This window comes from Patiria miniata, unplaced genomic scaffold (assembly GCF_015706575.1).
Source record: "Patiria miniata isolate m_02_andy unplaced genomic scaffold, ASM1570657v1 HiC_scaffold_20, whole genome shotgun sequence".
NCBI lineage: Eukaryota > Metazoa > Echinodermata > Asteroidea > Valvatida > Asterinidae > Patiria > Patiria miniata.
The window spans coordinates 41,258,423-41,276,849 of NW_024037059.1; the positions used below are offsets into that span (position 1 = coordinate 41,258,423).

Genomic DNA, 18,427 nt, shown 5'->3' on the forward strand with positions numbered 1-18,427 from the left:
CGTATACATGTATTTATTAATGTAGACATGTGCATGTAAATCTGTCAGATATTAAAGAGGTAGAGACATGTATAAGTGACATCATCTTATATTAATGACGTATGACGTAGGCGACAGCAGTGACGTCGACTGATGTCATGATGATCAAGGTCAAGATCACGATCCTCTGTCAGTATATGAGCACACATTAAGACTTTGAAACGCTGCACACTGATGTATTTCGCGACTGAGGTCAACATCATGACAGACCTTAGGGCAAATCTTTTGAAATTACCAATAAATATAAAATGAATTTTGATAACATAGGCCATCACAAGCTTGAAGAGTCGTCCAGTCATCAACGAGTGCTGCCCAATATTCCATCTTGATTTTGCCAGTGATAACCTTATTAAATTACATAATGATCAATTGTCACAAAGGAAGTTTTGATTTTCTTGTTTTTGTTAAGCTGGCAGGAATGACTTCTGATTTTTCCTGGTGCAGTTGAAGAGCGCCCTCTTGTGGACTTACATTGAAAGAGTAATAACAGCTTAACACCTGCTGACAAAATAAAAGTTACACTGAGAAAGTGATATTGTTTAATTGTGTTTATTTTCAAACACCTGCAAGAAAGCTACTACGCATGTGAGCATAGGAATTTAAACTACAAGTGTTCATGTGTTTAAATCGAAGCATGACTTTTAAGTGAAAAACATGAAAAACTTCATATGAAACTTTGAGGTGCAAAAAGATTTCTGGTCTTTGATCGTTGCCCTGTTTAGAACCAACCAGCCACTTTGTATTCAGTTTTGAAACTGACAATCTGCGAATAATAATTATTTCAGTAGAGTTTGAAGATTAATTTCCTGAATCGATCAATGAAATTAGTTTCATTACTAATTGTGATGTTCGTTTACATCTTAAAAAGTACCATATTGGAGATATAATGGTAGAGTTTGTTCAATTAGAGTATTTTCCAAAATATACACATACAATCGTCACACCTACATATTTTAGTACTGCACCAATATATACAGTTATAGGCCTACATGAATACCCTTCATCAGAAAATAGAGCTTCGTTATAAAATATTTACAGCCACTCTGAATAACATTAAAATGTTTTGACTTTTAGCAACCAAATAACTACATTGATAAAAAGAATCTAATATGAATACCATGTGCGCGGAATGTTTTAGAGAATGTTGTTATTAGGTTATTTACTTCCAATAAATAAACAAATAACTGAAATGTTTTCCCAAAATAATGAAAGACCCTGTTGGAGTCAGTGAAAATGAATTCCGACTTTTATGATCTTTTGATTACAGATGATCATTACAATATTGCTGAAAATTATGCCCTACATTAAGCTAAAAATATTTTTTCTTCCAAACCTGATATAAAAATACAAACTCTAAATCTGAGAGACTTAGTACCGATTTATGACATGTGGTTCAATTCAAGATAATCTGGAAGAAAGTGCTTTGGTATGTTGCTCTAAACTATAAATAGAAAAAAAGAATGCAATTGTAGAGTAGTTTCTCAAATTTCAGAATGGATACATTTCGATGTAAGCAAACCTTCCGAAAAAGTTACTCATTGTTACTCAAATTTAAGCCGAAGATCCTAAGGTTAACAATGCTACTGGACAACTTATGAAAAAAAAGGAGGAATTTTCCTAAAAATAAACAATATTTAAATGACCTGCCTATTAATTGTGTTAAAGAAATACTCAAATGAAAAAGAAAACTATTACATAATCAAAATTATCTGTGCAGCTGAAAACTAAAACAAAGCATCAAACCAACTATTATTTCTATTCTGCCATTATAATATTTTAATATTTCACAAAAATATACACCAGGCAGGGACTTTTCAGTCACCATAGATAAATTCTTTCCACGTATTCAGCCAGAATAAATCAGTGTATGTAATTTGTAAAATGTCTAAAAGGTGACTTCCAGCTGTGCAGAGAAATATGCATAAATACAGACTGTTTTAACATTTATCAATTGTCAAAACTTTGTTTAAATTTCTTTTCACCATGGGAAAACAAAATCCATTTACAGTTGACATGCATAAGCTTCAAATTTTGGCAAACCCTAGGATTACTTTTGAGTTCCAGCTGAGTTGAACCAAAACAAGACTTCTTTTTTTTGTCAGTACTTACAAATCAAATTAGGTTTTGCCCTTCACCGACATTTAAACACTGAATACTCAGTAAACATCGGTGAAGGGCAAAACCTAAATTTGATTTATATCGCCCCGATGCAAAATTCCATCTTATAACAGTACTTACAAAAAGAAAGAAATCTTAATTTTCAAACTTATGAAAATTTCACAAGAGACAGATCAAGGTGGTTTCAAAGTTGTAAACAAATCCTCAAGACGGTCATCAAGCTTCCCAACTTTACCTTTATTTACTCATCTCACCTAAAACATTAACGTAAGTGACAGATGCACAGAATCTACATCTTTTTTTGTAGTACTGTAATTCATATCTTAAAAACAAATGGAATATATTCCCAAGAGCAGTGAAAAAAATGAATGCGTAGACATTAGAGGGGTCAAGTTACAAGTCAGACCCTTGTTCCGATGACTGTAAAACTAATCTAAACTTAGCCTCTCATTAATTCTCTGTAATAAAAGCGATCCATTTCAAGTATACAACCCAACACTCAACCTGAGTCACATTTGATCATCGTCCCTTGAGAGCGAAGTATAAACTCTCAGAATTAAGACAGTTGACTAAAGCCGGATTAACCCAAACCTTCCCAACTCCATCAAAATCCATCCCTCCATTTTGGTAGATTTTTGGGGGACTTGGTCCTGCAGACCGGGTTTGACTAAATATTGATGGAGTATGATGGACTTGGGCCTGGAGGCCTAAAGCAAAGCATGCATTGGAATCTGTGTGATTGATTGATTTTGGCGGACTTGGTCCAGTACTTAGTAAAAGACAGTAGGGAGTTAGAGTTATAACCTGCAACTTTTTCAAAACCTCTATCCAACCGAGCTTTCCAGCCTTTAACCTTGTCCATCTTCCCTTGAGGATTTTGGAAGATCAAACTCTTCCCTTAAACTTTGGCAATAGGGTATCACTCACTTGAATAAGATGTGATTTACATCATCCAGGGTGACATTGTTGGCATTTTGGTTTTGAACCGAAGGTACTCCATCTTCAGCTCCTCATTTGTGCTCATGTCAGGGAACAACTGTAGTCCCGAGATCAGCTCCACGTCTTGAAGTGATGTCAAGTGGGTCGACAAGTAGTCGTCAAAAGTCTGAGGAGAAAATTTCAGGAAATGCATGACGAGCATGTCTCGAAGTAATTTTTTGAATTAGAGCTCCATGTAAAAGGCAGCTCAAAGACTGTTATAAAAGGCTACTTTACGAACTGCTCCGGATTTGGTCATAAGCCTAGCCACTTTCGGTTCTAGTGATGGATTTTGAATGCATCTGTTACTATCACCATAAGTCATTATCTGATGGATGCCACTGTTTGATTGACAGGCAGGAAGGGTCTATTTTGACCAGTGTCTGTGAAAGTTTTCCAGGTGAAAGTGCAGTCTGTTAACTCCCTAGGCCCGTTTTGTTAGGGATTATCCTCAATCCTCTGAAATCCTCCAAAATGTTGCTTTTTTGTACAAATGAAGGATACCCACTCCCTTGATACCTTCAAAATCATCCTACAGTCTTGCCTCTCAAAATGCATTGATCCTCAATCCTCTAAAATCGACCTGTACTGAATGTCCATGTGCCCTCAATCCTCCACAATCCTCCAAAATTGTACGTTGCATTTAGCCTCAATCCTCCAAAATAATTGCCCGGAGGCCTCTGGAAGATTAATGAGGGTTAGGGTCAATGTTAAAAGACAAAGCTGTTGACCCACAAATTGCTGGCTCAGATCTAACACAGGCCCATGTACAAGCAAGGAATGTATTTTTTGCAAGACCTTTCAACATACCTTGCAGATTCTGACGGAGTTTGTGTGAGGTACAACGAAGGATATCACTTCCAGAGACTGTAGGGGGCACATGTTCAAGCTGACGTCTTCCTTACATCTTGAAGCTACGATGAAGTAGTGAGATGGGACGGGAGTGTCTACGACCCAGGCTTGGCTGAGAAGGATTTGGGAATAGAAAAAAGGAAAACATTGTCAAGTAATATCAAAAGTTTGTCAGACATGACAGATGAGACACATGCTTGATATTTAGTGCTTTAATGACGTTAAGCACTATGAGAGTCCATCCCGTACTGAATTGCGTTATACAAAAAAAGAAAAAACACTACATGTATTGATGAATCACAGGTTCATCGTATGATTGTTTCGGTTGCTCAATGGGATGGATGGCAATAATATTCATATTGATTTTGAAAAAAGATTGACAAACGGTTGAATACAGGTAACATCTCTCATCAACAATTTGCAGTAATTTGACTTGCAAGATATACCGGTACTATAACATGAAATATCCAACAGGTTGTCCTGGCCAGTAGAGTCAACACAGTACAATCTATTAGTAGGAATGGATACCAGGAACAAGACACCAGTTTCCTAATCAATTAACTGCTGAATTTGAATTACCTTGCTGCAAGATCGCGGTAAGTATCCTGCAACGTGTCAGAGTCCCAATCGTAGACTGGACCAATCACAACGTTCATCTCGGCTGATCGGTTGTCATGATTGGCCCATTGGCGTATCTTTCCGGCCAATGGCAGCCACACATCTAATAATTCAATTAAAAAAAACTGGATGATAATTGCTTAAAATTTGTAGTGTATTAAAATTTGGAGTTCTAGAATGAGGGCAAGTATGATTTTATAAACAATACTTTGCTCGACATTCATGTAGTTATCGCTGCAGTGCTAAACTTGCAGGCATGCAACTAGGAATTTAGAAAAAAACCAAGAAAATTCCAAACCACACAAGACTTTGTACAGTGTTTTTCAATTTGTGATGGCATTCGTGAGAAGTATAAAACAAGGAAATCAGAGGATGCGAGGAAAAGTTGCACGCCTGAACTTGTGATAACTTGTGATTAACAAATCACTTGTGAAACCCATATCACCTGCTTACATCACAGACCAACTGAGCTAGAAGGTTTAAACTGAGCTAGAACATTTAACAAACCCCACTTTTCGCTAATGTGTAAAGTACACTGACCTTGTTGGAAAGCAGTATACATAGGTACAATGTTGGCCGATGTCAGCGCATTCAACTCATTGTCCACAGAATCCGCTAAAGCTGAAATCAGTTGAAAAATAGACAACAAACAAACATGAAGGGACAATTGCATTGCAAGTTTTCCTAAAAGACCAAATAATAAAATCAAATGCAACTGACCAATGTTTGCACTAATCATGATTATTACATCTTACACTTCGATCATCTTTTTTTCCTGCAACCAAACAAAATTCCTATCACAATCTTCAAAATTTCATTAAAAAACGTGATTTCAAAAGAATAGGAAAATGAACACGAATTTGATCCCTTGACTTACATGGATCATAGAGCAATCCCTGTACCACGTCGATTGGCAGTCTTGGATTCATATTACTGTCGTAATTGGAGCATTTTGGTGATTTCTCAGGTTGTAGTCTGACATCGTAACGCAGACAGTTTATAATCTGTGTGACTCTACCAGCCTAAACATAAAAAAGAGAATATTATTAGTTGCATGTGGACTGTCGACGTTGCTAATGACTTGAACTTATTCAAATAGGTTATTCATAAGATATATTTGCGTCGGGGTGATGTAAATCAATATTAGATTTTGGACTTCACCAACGTATAACACTGTACACTCAGTGGTCAAAGTTAACTTACATTTCTTTGCATAGTGAAGGTGGCAAATAGAGGAATTTCTAGTCTGTTTTCATATGCAGTGATGAAGTTGTACTGATACAGCTCACAGTAATCCTGCCCTGTGGGTCCGACGTTTCTCGAGATCTTGGGGAAACCAAAGGGAGCATTTCTCTGTCTGGAACTTGCAGCTGAAAGTAAACAAAAGTATACCTTGAATTAACCCTTTACCACCTGTACCACCCCAAACCGACCTGCCTGTTACTCCTCATATAGGTTTTATTGATATCAATTACACTTACCATTTGTTTGTCTGATATTTTCATCTTTATCCTTCAGTACAACGCCATTAGTTTCTGGGTAAGACTGAAAAATAAATAGAGAACTTTATCATACATGATCTTTCTTTTTGCCATAACTAAAAGGGAGAAGGAATGTTCACATTACGGAAACAAAAACAACAACAAATCTAACAAGCTTTGAAAACAAGACACATATTAGAGGGAAAAACTTTAGCTTAAAACAATGATACACAGCAATCATAACAATGACAGAGGCGACATAAACAAAGATCATTAGAATTTTTAACAAATCGTGGTTAATTTATTCATCTCATAAAAGATACACACCACAAAATATCTATTTAAAATTCTTCCAGTTTTGGTAAACTTACATCCAGCGTTGCTTGTGTGCAGACGCAACCTGTAGCCGAATCTCTCTGCCTCTGATCGTATTCGTTGTCGTTTGCTGGGTAACTGCAGTCTGCATTCCTTGGAGATGAGAACTCCATGACAACCGTATCTTGCGTCGTTGGTGATGTCAGAACATCACTCAAAATGCCTGCTGTGCCATTGTTGTCCCGTGGTGTAACATTGATGAGTTCTGTGAAAAGATGTGTAAGGGTTAACTTCAGCGGCATAACTACAGTCAAACTTCTGCGAGGAACCTGGGGTACATCTATTTTTCAGGGGGGGGGGGGGGGAAGGGTGTAGGGGTTACTAAAAGCAAAAGAAACATATTTCAACATTGCAGTATATTTGTGTAAATTCAAGATTTCAAAGGGGGGGGGGAGTTGAGCACGGACATCTGCTGGGGGTGGGGGGCACGTGTCTACGCCACTGGTTAACTTTAAGCCATTTACTGTGATAGGCTTAAGATGATTAGACTGATAAGTTTTCTTAACTTTAAAAGTGGCTAAGATCACTCCTGTGTGATCTGCCGGTGTGTAACAGTCCTTGGGATATCCTTGATGCAGGATCAAAACAAGTTGAGAAGTAATTCTTACAAAATGATGTGTTGTTGCCTTGTAAACTAAGAGTGAGTCTGATGTATTTTGTATAAAGTAGTCAAGTATTCCTACCTGCCATGAGATTATATAAGTCAACATTCCTCACTGCTGGGACGGTCTTGGCTGTCTTAAAACTCTTTCCAAAACCAACAAACATTCCCTGAAGAAAATCAGAAGATTTAAATCTTACTAAGGAATTAAACAGGCATGCACCTGGGAATTTAGAAAATACTAGGAAATTCCAAACCACAAAAGACTTCGTACAGTGTTTTTCAATTTGTAATGGCATTCATGAGAAGTTAAAAACGAAAAAATAAGCGGATCTGAGGAAACGTTGCATGCCTGATTAAAGTACGTTTCCAAACTGAAGAACTTAAATGCTGCACTAGTGCTTAATTTGATGTCTCTGTCATTTTATCACTGAATTTACTGTCATATTTGTCATTAGATTAAAGGGAAAATACAACATTTGCAAACATCAAAAAATAAAACTACCAAATCATTTTGAAATACCTTGCTGGACTGGTAGTGAATGACAGTGTAAAGCATCCTGTAAAATCATGGCACCTGGTATACTGTCATTTTCAAGAAAAGTGGTATTTTTGTATCAATTTCCAACGCTGGTCGGCCGACCAGCGTTTGAAAAAACTGGCTTTTTTTCAAATATTGGCCCCAATTGACCATCGCGCTTGTTTGCAATCGATTACACACCTATGCACGGGTACAAGCCAGCTAGATTGGTTCCCTGACCTTACAATTCCCCAATGTATGTAAACTGCTCTGTTTCTTCTTATATGGAGTCAGGGAACCAGACTACAGGAAAATGATTGTTTTTCTTGGTTTTTATAGCATTTTCGAACCCAAAACCTCAAAAAAGTCAGTGTAACTATATTTGCTATATATTTCCAACCCCCCAATTCCATCCATTTCTGAAAATTACAGCAAAAGCAAATGATGTATATTCCCTTTAATGGATTGTTTACATCAATGAAGTACTGATACACCTCAAATTCTGTCGGTAGATACCTGCATATTTGAGCTGTATGGGTTGAAGCCATCAGAGGCACCTTTACAGTTGGAACGATCGTAGCCTTCCTGTTGCCTGTCAGAAATTTGTAAAAAAAAAGATTGCTGGAAAATGCGAGGTAAACATAATGAGTTAGAAAGGTAGGAAAAATTAGTAACAGGTGGTATAACGGTGGAGCACAGGATTTATGATCGTATGGCTGTGGGTTCGAGCCCCGCCGTGGCCATGCGTGTTGTGCTGTTGAGTAAGGCGCTTTACCTCAATTACTCCTCTCAACCCAGGTGTTAAATGGGTACCGGCATTATTCAATGCTGGGAAGGTAACAGACTCGCTGTGGAGGAGGTGTGGCGATCCCCCACAGCAGCATATGAGTCTGGCCTAATCGCTAAAGAAAGAGATATGGGCACTCCGTTCCTGTTAACACAGGTTCGTCCCCTTTATTTTAAAGATACAAAGACAGACTGTAAATGTGTCTACTACCCAGTTAGTACAACACTTTGCCTGCCATACCAGAAACAAATTATACTAAGCTTCTTACACACAAAAAGATCAGACCCTCAAAATCTGACTTGTCATGTTTTTCGAACACTAACAAATACTTTAGCTTGTAACGTTGTTTAAGGTAAAAGTTCAAATGAAGCCTGACAATGGACCGTTCTGGATTAAGCCATGAGCCCCACACGTTTGGTTTGTGTAAATTTACCACAATGCTTGGGACCGAGTTTTACCAAGGTACCGTGGTCACCTGACTAAAATCCAGCTTTTATTGGTTAATGGCACTGTTTGATCAGTAGAAGTGTAAATTGATTTGAAGTGGAGTCTTACTTTGCAAATGTCCATCCTTCGTCCATCAGCACCACTGTGTCTTCATACTGGAGGCCATAAGAGGAATGCAGGTGTACAGGGAGCAGTCTCTTAGTAAACACCTGACCGTGATCCACCTTACACTGTATGGGGTAAAAGTATTATTTGAATCACATTGGGTCTTGTTCTCAGAGGTCTGACATGCAAATGTAATATCTGTCTGTGAAGATGATTTATATACAGGTATCTATCTGACTTTTAGCCTCCTTACAACAAATTGGATAAATGAAATAATAAGTAGCAGCCATCTTTGTCTAGTTCTAAGAAGGCAAGGCAGAATCAGAACAGAGAGAATGCAAGAGTCTGTACTTGCTAACATGACTATATGCCTGGGTTGTTTCAGAATTGAGTATTTTGGGGTTCAGTTTTGCTGTGACTGTAACCGTCCATAGAAAATAGCAACGCCTACCTGCAAATGTTCCATTATTTCTTCTGAAGTGTCCATTTCTGATGGAGCTGTTGATAATTTAAAAATAAATATAATTCATTGCCCCAAACCAAATTATTTAACCAGCATGGTAATATACAATACATTATAATAAAATTTGGTATAATAAGTTACTTAGAAATGTATGCTGGTTTATCTTGAGCTATGCATTGGGGAATCAGGTTGGCGTAGCGGTACTTTCCTCGCCTTCCACCGCTGTGACCCGGGTTCGAATCCCGCCTGGGCCAACACGTGGATTGGGTTTTTCCTCTGGGCTTTTCCTCCCACCTTCCAAAACTGTAATTTCTTCTCATTGACTTCTCTCTACAGGTTTCTTCAGCTTGCAAGCTACAGTGCCTAGGGCACTTTTGAGGAATCCTTGGTTTCATTATTAGAAATAAATAAATAATAATAATAATAAAATTGAATCTTGATGTACCTCTGTCAGTTGCAGTTATGCTTCCTACAGAAGTCACTGAGTCAGGAAGCAGCGTGAAATCATCTACATCCCGGAGGTCCTGAGGTGAACAGACAACATAAAGAATGTCTAAATTAAAGAAATTGCATCTTGTCGTCATAGCTGTATGCACTATACCAAAACGTCTTTATTGAATCCAACCACAGCCCGGTATGACTAAATAGTGTCTGTCTGAGAGTTAGCACTCCAGTAATTCTAACATTACAGTTTCCATATATATGGCACTGCTTTTCCATTACAGATATTTAAATCACTCATTAACCCTAACGATCTCCATCCAGCCAAATTCTAACACAAGAGTTTGGTGGAGTCCAACTGCTTATGTGTACAGTTTAATACCACATAGTGTTGGAATTTTCAAGGGTGAGGAAGGTTTCTTGTAAATCACTCTAGGGGGTTAGAGTTAAACCATACTTTTTGTCCCGTTTGTTAAACACTGTAATGGCCGACTAAAAAAAATCTAACTCACAGCTTAAAAATCAGGCATACTATTTTTTTTAGAACTTACATCAATAAGATAGTAGGTCCGATCACAGCTTCTCTCTGCTAAGCCTCCTGTTGATACCACCATGACATTGATACATCCAAGATTCGACTCCTCATACATGGCGTCTAGTAGCTTGCCTATGGCAGCGTCAACTCTGGCTAGGCTATTCATGGTCTGTTGAGTAGGACAACAATTATTATATTACCGGAGATTTGTATAGCGCACGTATCTACCAACAATTAGGTACTCAAGGCGCTGGAAATTATGTCTATTATTAAAGACAGGTAAATAAAGTTCATGAGAAATATGAGAGCCATTATGTAGCACCTTATAAGGGTTTACAAGGTGCTGCGGCGCATATTGCAGCCACTGCTAGAAACACTGGGGCAAAGCCCTTCTCTTAGCGATAAGTGTTACTGTGTTCTTTAACGTGCATTACACAACACACGGGACCTACGGCTTTATGTCCCACTCCGAAGGACGAAGCAATAATGGTCAAGTGTCTTGCTCAAGAGCACAAGCACCATGTTCCCACAGTCAGGATTTGAACCCATGCACCACTGCACACGAGTCGAACACCGTAACCATCGGACCACAGCACCCTAAATTATTGGGAAACTACTCATCAACTTCCAATACTCAACTTGACTTTGAAATTGTATTTGGTTAAATCACATCATATAAATAGTAGTAATTTTATTAAGTTGTAAATAAATCATCATATTAAGAGTTTTAGATCCTGTATCCCCAACTGTCCAGCCGTAACTCCCTATAATGCCCCTGACCGCCCAGCACTGTGTGGTTTTAGGGATTCAATAGAGATAAATACAATGTAATACAATGTAATACAATGTAATACAATGTAAGACAATGTTATACAATGTAATACAATGTAAGACAATGTAACAGTTCAGTGCTAATGGGCTAATAAGGTACTTAAATTGTTGTTTGATGCATTTACCTGCTCAGAATCTAAACCATACTTCTGAACTGTTACTCCAGGATCTTCAAAGTAGACGGTAATGAAATCCGGTCTGCAAAAAAATAAGACAAACCAATATGTTTGGTAGGGAAAGCGCTGAAACAAGCTTCAGTTCGTCAGTCAGTTTAAGAGATAATGAAAATGCCAAGAGATCTTCAAAGTATTTTTTTTTATTAACAGATGATGATCTGAGTGCAAGGTGAGTAAACACAACATTAAAGTACATTCAATTTCAGATCCTTTTTTTAACATAAGCTCTAACTTCAACCAAAGTTGCTATCAATAAAATGAACGATAAATTTCAACTACTCTTACCTTTCTGATGGGTCTAGATTTAACCAGTTCAGTACTGTTTGAATTCGATTGCGGTAGTCAACTCCACTGGAATAGAAAAAAAGTGGTCCATGTAAATCATACAGAAACATTTGTCTTTCATGACAAACACATACTTCACGTTCTACATACTTTCAGTCCGTTACTTCCTCAGAATATTAAAAGAATACTTATATTTTACTTTTTGATGTATGCAAGTGCAGTCAACTCCCTTGCCGAAGAATAAAAGGCATTGCTGGTGTGCAGTTTGATTTGAATCTGTGTTCCTCTTAAGTGTGAGCCACTCAGATCCTCCTTTTCTCTTCCGAACTTATCTTCTTTAATAATGCAAACTTAGCGTAGGTCATTAACCTCTTTGTTTCTTTGAACTCTATTGGTTGGTGCTGCGGTACTTTCCTCGCCTTCCACCTCTGTGACTCCGGTTCGAATCCCACTCGAGCGGGCATGTATATTGGGTTTTCAATCCCTACCTGACTCAATGGATTTTCTCTGGAATGTTTCCCCAGCAGTCCCCCCCCCCTCTCTAAACCTGAACATTTCATCATTTTCTTCATCTTCCCCCTCTTGGTTTTTTTTCAGGCTTCCAAGCTACAGTGCTTGTGCTGTTTTGATTCCTTGGTTTCATTTCAAGAATAAATCTAATTATAACCACCTGTCATATGTCTGATAGTAAGATGGCGATGGAGGTCGTTCTTCATCAATGTCGCCCTCTCGTCCGATCCATGAGTGACTGGCAGTCAGAAGACCCTGGTCTGCAGCAATGCCCCAAAGCTGGAAGGAACAGCAGAAAAAAACTGCTGAAAATCCTGTCTTTACTTTTCAGTAATCTGTAAAATGTGTAACAACTGTTTCTGACTAGTTTCTAGATTTAAATTAAGCATGACCTTTGAAACAGTTAGGAGCAACTACATGTACGCATGCAAAATTTTGTCGTTGACAGTCTAGTCAACAGAAAATTAAAATATAAACTTTGCATTAAAAAAAAGCAAAAAAAAAAAAAAAAAGCCGCGTCGCCGCGTCAATTCCAGAAATTTGGTCTGACCAGAGACCGAATATTTTTTCTTTTTGGCCTAATCAAGATCTATTTGGATTGTTGCCAATACTTTGTGGCTCTAGAAAGCCAGCCTGATATGAGTTTTAAAGCCCTTGTTGGAAAGCCTTTCTAGTTCATGTCTTTTATGACTGCAGCAAAGTGAGCAAACATAATACATTGTTATCTAACAATCAACAGCGTCAACTCACCCCATTCAACTGGAACCATTTGGGATCCATTCTGCTGTAGGTATTCGGATGTTCAGCTGGACCAAACTCTGTCTCATTCAAGCTGTAGGCTCTCAGCCAATCGGAAGCTTTTCCATGGTACGCCGGATGGATACCCTAATAAAATGAAAACAGTAAATACTTTTATTGAATATTTTAATATTTAAAATGTTATTCAATGACGGTAGCTCATGCTCATCATTAGGGCCCTCGTATTCTCATAATATTTAAATATTTTATCAAATTAAGACTAATCAAACAATATTTCTACTTTAAAATATGATTTTCCACCAACAAATTTACGTAACATCTATAATAAGTTAACATCTATCAAAAATTGATGAGTAAACTCTTATCAACAAATGCAAACAAGAAAGATTAATGACAGTGGATGAATATTGCGAGAGAACAAAACCCAGGAATATTTTCTTGATGAGTAAGCTGATAAAAACAAAATGTAATCAAGACATGGTCATTTCTTAGAGTTTGTACTTACTGTGACCACAGAATAGAGATTGGGTATGGCCGTTGATGGATAGGATGGAATAGTGTTACCATGAACACCACACTCAGCTGAGATTGAAATAGAAGCATAATTCAAAGTTTCAATAAAATATTTCAAGTGTTAAATTAACAAGCAAACAAATCTACAAATATAAAACACAAGACTGAATCTAGTGAGTAGTGTGGATTCATTTAAATGTTGACTAACCTTGGGTGGAATTAAAGACGTAATTTAAATTTTCAATTTTTTTAAATGCCATGTTATTTTTTTTTTTTAAATGCCATGTTACTTTTCTGAAAAAAAAAAAATCTGTGAAGCACAGGACGAACCTTACCTACACTCTGTTTTTTTTCTTTTTGCATTGTAAAACTATATAGATCCCACTTTTTTTGGCCAGTGTCGTGTCATTAAATAAACTATGCAAGACCTAATATACAGGTCACATGACTTACCCAGGCGTGCCATGTTACTGACAAGGGACTGGTGCCTAAAGAAACCACTCTGAAAGCCATTCAGTGCAATCACAACCAACGGGGGAGTAGAATATCTGGAAATAAAATAAACATAAACTGTCAGAATAAACACAAACTACAAAAATATCTGCAAATTAATGATATTAAACATGCACTAGATAAATTGGTTTTCCGAAATATGGTTTTGTGGTCAGTAGCAGTAACCCTCTGTTTGGAATTGGAGTTTTTATACGCAGTCAATGAGTACGTGTATGTATATATATTTTCACTTGATAACAAAATGGGGACTTTATCCCAACCCTGGTCACTTCAAATGCTATGGTACCCAGAAGAAAAATGGGTTTGTATCTTTTTACCAATTAGCAAGGAGTAGTGCTAGTTTTTTCTAGTTATCACTTATGAATGCTAGACAACTGTAATAGTCTGTAAATGGGCAAATCACCTGTTCACGTCCTTACACAGGTGCGTACACTGCTTGCCGATGTTCTTAGAAAAAGATCCTTCAAAGGTCACCACTGTAATTCAAAAAGAGAGAATGGGAAACGAGTATTATGAGCATACTGGACCAACAAATTAAAATGTTGTCCCCGACAAAACTGAAATATGACTGAAATGAATTTTGAAGTAAGTCACTGTTACCATTGACGCCAATTAAATCCAGGTTATCTTAAACCCCTAAACTCATATATCAACTCTGTAGTGAGCTTTTCAAATTGCAAAGTCGAAGCCTTGAGACAGATTCGGTTTTGATAAAAGTAATACTTACTAGAAGCATTTCTGGCACCAATTCCAAGAGCTATGGCCAACGCAACCAGTAGAAGAAAGACTACAACCTGAAATACAGGATATAATAAAGTCATGTTGGAATCCTTCTATGAAACGGAACAGCGAAGGCTGGGTCGCTGGGAGGCAAGATATTACCTCAAAATTGGGAAATTTATACAATGTTGATTTTAGAAGCTTTTTTACATACATGTACACAATGCAGTGTGTGTAGCTTTTAAACAGTTGTGAAAAGACAATAATTGCATTACACACATTGTACATGCTATAATTCCATTCAATTTTTTTTTGCACCTGAAAGATTATGTTATCACAGGCATGCGGTTAGTAATGTTTAAATTACTGTTAGTATTTGGGTTAGTGAATCCAAGATCAGACCACAAAAAAGGGTATGGGTAAAAAGAAGGAGAAATGGCCTCTTCCCTTTGAGAATAATCTCTGATTTCCTGAAGGCAACTATATAAACTATAATAAATTTCAAATTTTTAGGCCAAATATGCCCCACTTTCTAGTCGTAACTCAAATAAATGTGACAATTGTTAGTTACGCAGGTATATGTTACAAGGGGGGGGGGGGTTTGAGGGGTTGGGTTATCAAGTAGGATAGGCATAGTGGTGAGACAAGGTGCTTCAGGCAATTGTACTTTTACTGACTTAAAGGGAATATACAACATTTGCAAACATCGAAAAATAAAACTACCAAGTTTTTGCGAAATACCTTAATAGGATGTTGGTAAATGACAGTCTAAAGCATCCTGTAAAATTATGGCACCTGGTATACTGTCATTTTCAAGAAAAGTGTTATTTTTGTATCAATTTCCAACGCTGATCGGCCGATCAGCGTTGGAAACAACTGGCTTTTTTTTCAAATACTGGCCCCAATTGACCATCGCACTTGTTTACAATCGATTACAAACCTATGAACGGGTACGAGCCAGCTAGACTGGTTCCCTAACCTTACAATTCCCCAATGTATGTAAACTGCTCTGTTTCTTCTTATATGGAGTCAGGGAACCAGACTACAGGAAAATGATCGTTTTTCTTGGTTTTTATAGCATTTTCGAACCCAAAACCTCCAAAAAGTCAGTGTAACTATATTTGCTTTATATTTCCAACCCCCAATTCCAACCATTTCTGAAAATTACAGCAAAAGCAAATGATGTATATTCCCTTTAAGACAGCAATTACATATTTCCTACATTTAATACAGAGTTGTAAGTAAGAATGCTGAATGATTGAAGATATCATAACTGGCCCAGCTGCAGTTTCACTGAGCAGTCTCCATTAGAATAATGGTTTGCATCGCAAGCCAATGTATTTATCAAATTTATAATGGTGTCCTTTTGTAGGACAGATTACAAGGTAAACTACTGTGTTTCCCTGACGGAAGTACTTAGGGGAATAAGACATCATTCAGTTACAAAACCATGACAGCAAACGTTTCGGTATAAAAATTTACTGGTAATTCATCAAGCAGAATTGTGTTAGAGAAAGTTAGTGTTAACATCCAGGCAGTGCAGGGACTTGAGTGTTATTGTTAGTTGTAAGTGGGCGAGGCAAACCCAAATCATTGCAATTTTGAGTTTTAACGAACTCCACACTCCTCACCATTATGGGACGGCGGTGTCGTTGCATAAATGAATTTTCGTAATCATCATAATCATCATCGGGCTCATCCTGACAAAGAACAATCAATGATGTTCAATTTTTACCAAGGTAAGGATAAAATAATCTGACATACTGACGTAAAATAGAGGCAGAAAAGTGTCAACTCTAAAACAAAATTCAATTTCAAAATGGTGACTTGTGTCTCAGGCCATCTGATCAAGGAAATCACTGTAAACTAGTTGAGAATTTTTAAGCCTGACATATGCTGACAATCTTCATAAAAGTTTAATCTCTTGGAATTTGTTTTCTTTTTTGGATAGGCCATTATAAGTTCTTTGCTATGCTTACAAGTTACAACAGCAATTCTGTTGTCTTAAATTAAAGTGATCAAGTTGTCCAAAAGATTAATTTGTATTCTAAAAATGTAGGATTGTACTTTCAACTTTTTTTATCCAAATATACTTATTATCCCGGTATTAACCCTACACACCTAAAGTTACTTTGAGGTAAAGTACCAGATACATGTACTACGAAGTACTACAAAGAATTATGTATGCAGCACCCAAATACTAAAAAATACTAGTACCACTAACTGGGGCGCTAGAACTCCTTTTTTGACATTTGGGATGTTGGTCTGTCATACTAGTACGACAGACCAACATCCCAAATGTCAATAAATGAGTTCTAGCGCCCTAGTTAGTGGGACTAAATAACTACATGTACTATGAGTGTTGTGCCCACTTATATGCTGAAGTACTGCATACTACAGTTTACTGCTAGTAGTATTTTGTAGCTTTAGGTGAGGTTTCTTAGAACTTACAGCTGCTTTGAGTTTATTGACAAGCACTGCCTTCTTCCGTTCCTCTTTGTTGATTGGTTCTGATCTTGGGGAATTATTTGCAGGCGGTTGAGACTGGGTTGTTTTGGTTTGAGGCGGCTGGTACCGGTCGGAGCTGGATTTAGTACTGGGTCGGTCTTCAGGCTGGATGAAACTGGGTTCAGTAGGTGTGTACTGGTTGGGGCTGGCTTTATTTGTGGGTTGAACTTGGGGCTCGTTGAAATTTGGGTCAGCTGGTTGGGACTTGATGGAAATGGTTTCGTATGGTTCAGGAACTTCAGAATACCGTGGGTCTGTAATGTGGATATCGTCCATCTGTATAGAAGACTATTTTTTGAGGAAAAGAAAGGGTTTAAAAAGAATTATATTAGAACTTTTAAACTGACAACAGTGAACAGAAGTTAAGAAGTTGATTAAATATATAAATACGTAATTAAAAATGTACTGTTGATTAACATGGTAATTAAGAAGTATGAAGTGTTCACAACACAGTTGTTTGTTTTAAGCGAAGAAAAAATAGCAACAATTCCAACAAATTTTTTTAAAATCATAAATCAGCAGTAATATCACCAATTTTTATTTTCACGAAAAAAAGCAACACAATTTTTTTTACTTCTCTGTCCATCATAAAAAGGTTCAAATTTTCCATAAAGTTTCAAAATTATGGTTTTCACATGTTTAAACTATCTAAAATGCAAATTTGAAGACATAAATTTACATGATGTAGCCACATTACTCAAGTATTTGTTTGTTACGACAGAAGTGGTTAAATTAATGACCGATATTAAAAGTTAACTGTAGTCTAGTGTTATTAAATGGAGCCATGATCATTCATGGTTTAAACTTTGTAAAGTCCTGTTCTGAAGAAACTTATGTATGTTTATCAATATTTGAACAACCAAACAAATAGACTTCACAAACACACGTACACTTCTACTCTGTTCTCCGCTGTGGTTTCGCGGTTGTGCTCCGGCCATGCTAGCTGGTCGGGGCGGCTTCTGTGGGCTCGAGCCTACGGGCGTCCGTTGCGTTGGCTCCGGCGCCACTGTCCTGGAATTCCCGCTCTCCGGAGTCCGACTCAAAGACTCCTGTAACGGATCGACCATCTCATAGTCAGAATCACTGTAGTGGTAAATGGAGCCAGACATCTTGTTGACTTAGTCCCCGATACAATCAAAGAGAAAAATAGGCTGCTATGCCAGGTCAGAGGGTTAACATTTTTCAACAATGGAAAATGGCTATCGTTTTGGCACGATCGTAGAATATGTATGCATGACTAATGTAAAGGTAA

At 37.4% G+C, this 18,427-nt stretch overlaps 1 protein-coding gene across 1 annotated transcript; it reads right to left on the minus strand.

The window, feature by feature from the left end:
- Window positions 1–572: 572 nt before the first annotated feature.
- LOC119729243 (venom phosphodiesterase 2-like) lies at window positions 573–18,417 on the minus strand. The gene is made up of 25 exons (XM_038201831.1): window positions 18,066–18,417; window positions 17,119–17,463; window positions 16,299–16,367; window positions 14,675–14,741; window positions 14,351–14,423; window positions 13,888–13,982; window positions 13,427–13,503; window positions 12,913–13,047; window positions 12,323–12,441; window positions 11,653–11,718; window positions 11,317–11,389; window positions 10,377–10,529; window positions 9,830–9,908; window positions 9,373–9,419; window positions 8,925–9,046; window positions 8,099–8,174; window positions 7,145–7,232; window positions 6,458–6,666; window positions 6,087–6,150; window positions 5,809–5,975; window positions 5,483–5,627; window positions 5,146–5,226; window positions 4,567–4,708; window positions 3,946–4,099; window positions 573–3,262 (listed from the first exon to the last, which is right to left on the minus strand). Exons 1-25 carry the CDS (start codon window positions 18,282–18,284, stop codon window positions 3,101–3,103), a joined length of 3,027 nt encoding a protein of 1,008 aa, XP_038057759.1. The 5' UTR covers window positions 18,285–18,417; the 3' UTR covers window positions 573–3,100.
- Window positions 18,418–18,427: the final 10 nt, after the last annotated feature.

What these genes read in the sequence shown, in the direction of transcription:
- LOC119729243 (XM_038201831.1), bottom strand. Translation starts at nt 18,284, where the DNA reads ATGTCTGGCTCCATTTACCACTACAGTGATTCTGACTATGAGATGGTC. An exon ending in CAGTAACATGGCACGCCTGG is followed by an intron (nt 13,504 to 13,887) that starts GTAAGTCATGTG and finishes TTTCAATCTCAG; the next exon opens with CTGAGTGTGGTGTTCATGGT. An exon ending in TACCGCGATCTTGCAGCAAG is followed by an intron (nt 4,100 to 4,566) that starts GTAATTCAAATT and finishes AATCCTTCTCAG; the next exon opens with CCAAGCCTGGGTCGTAGACA.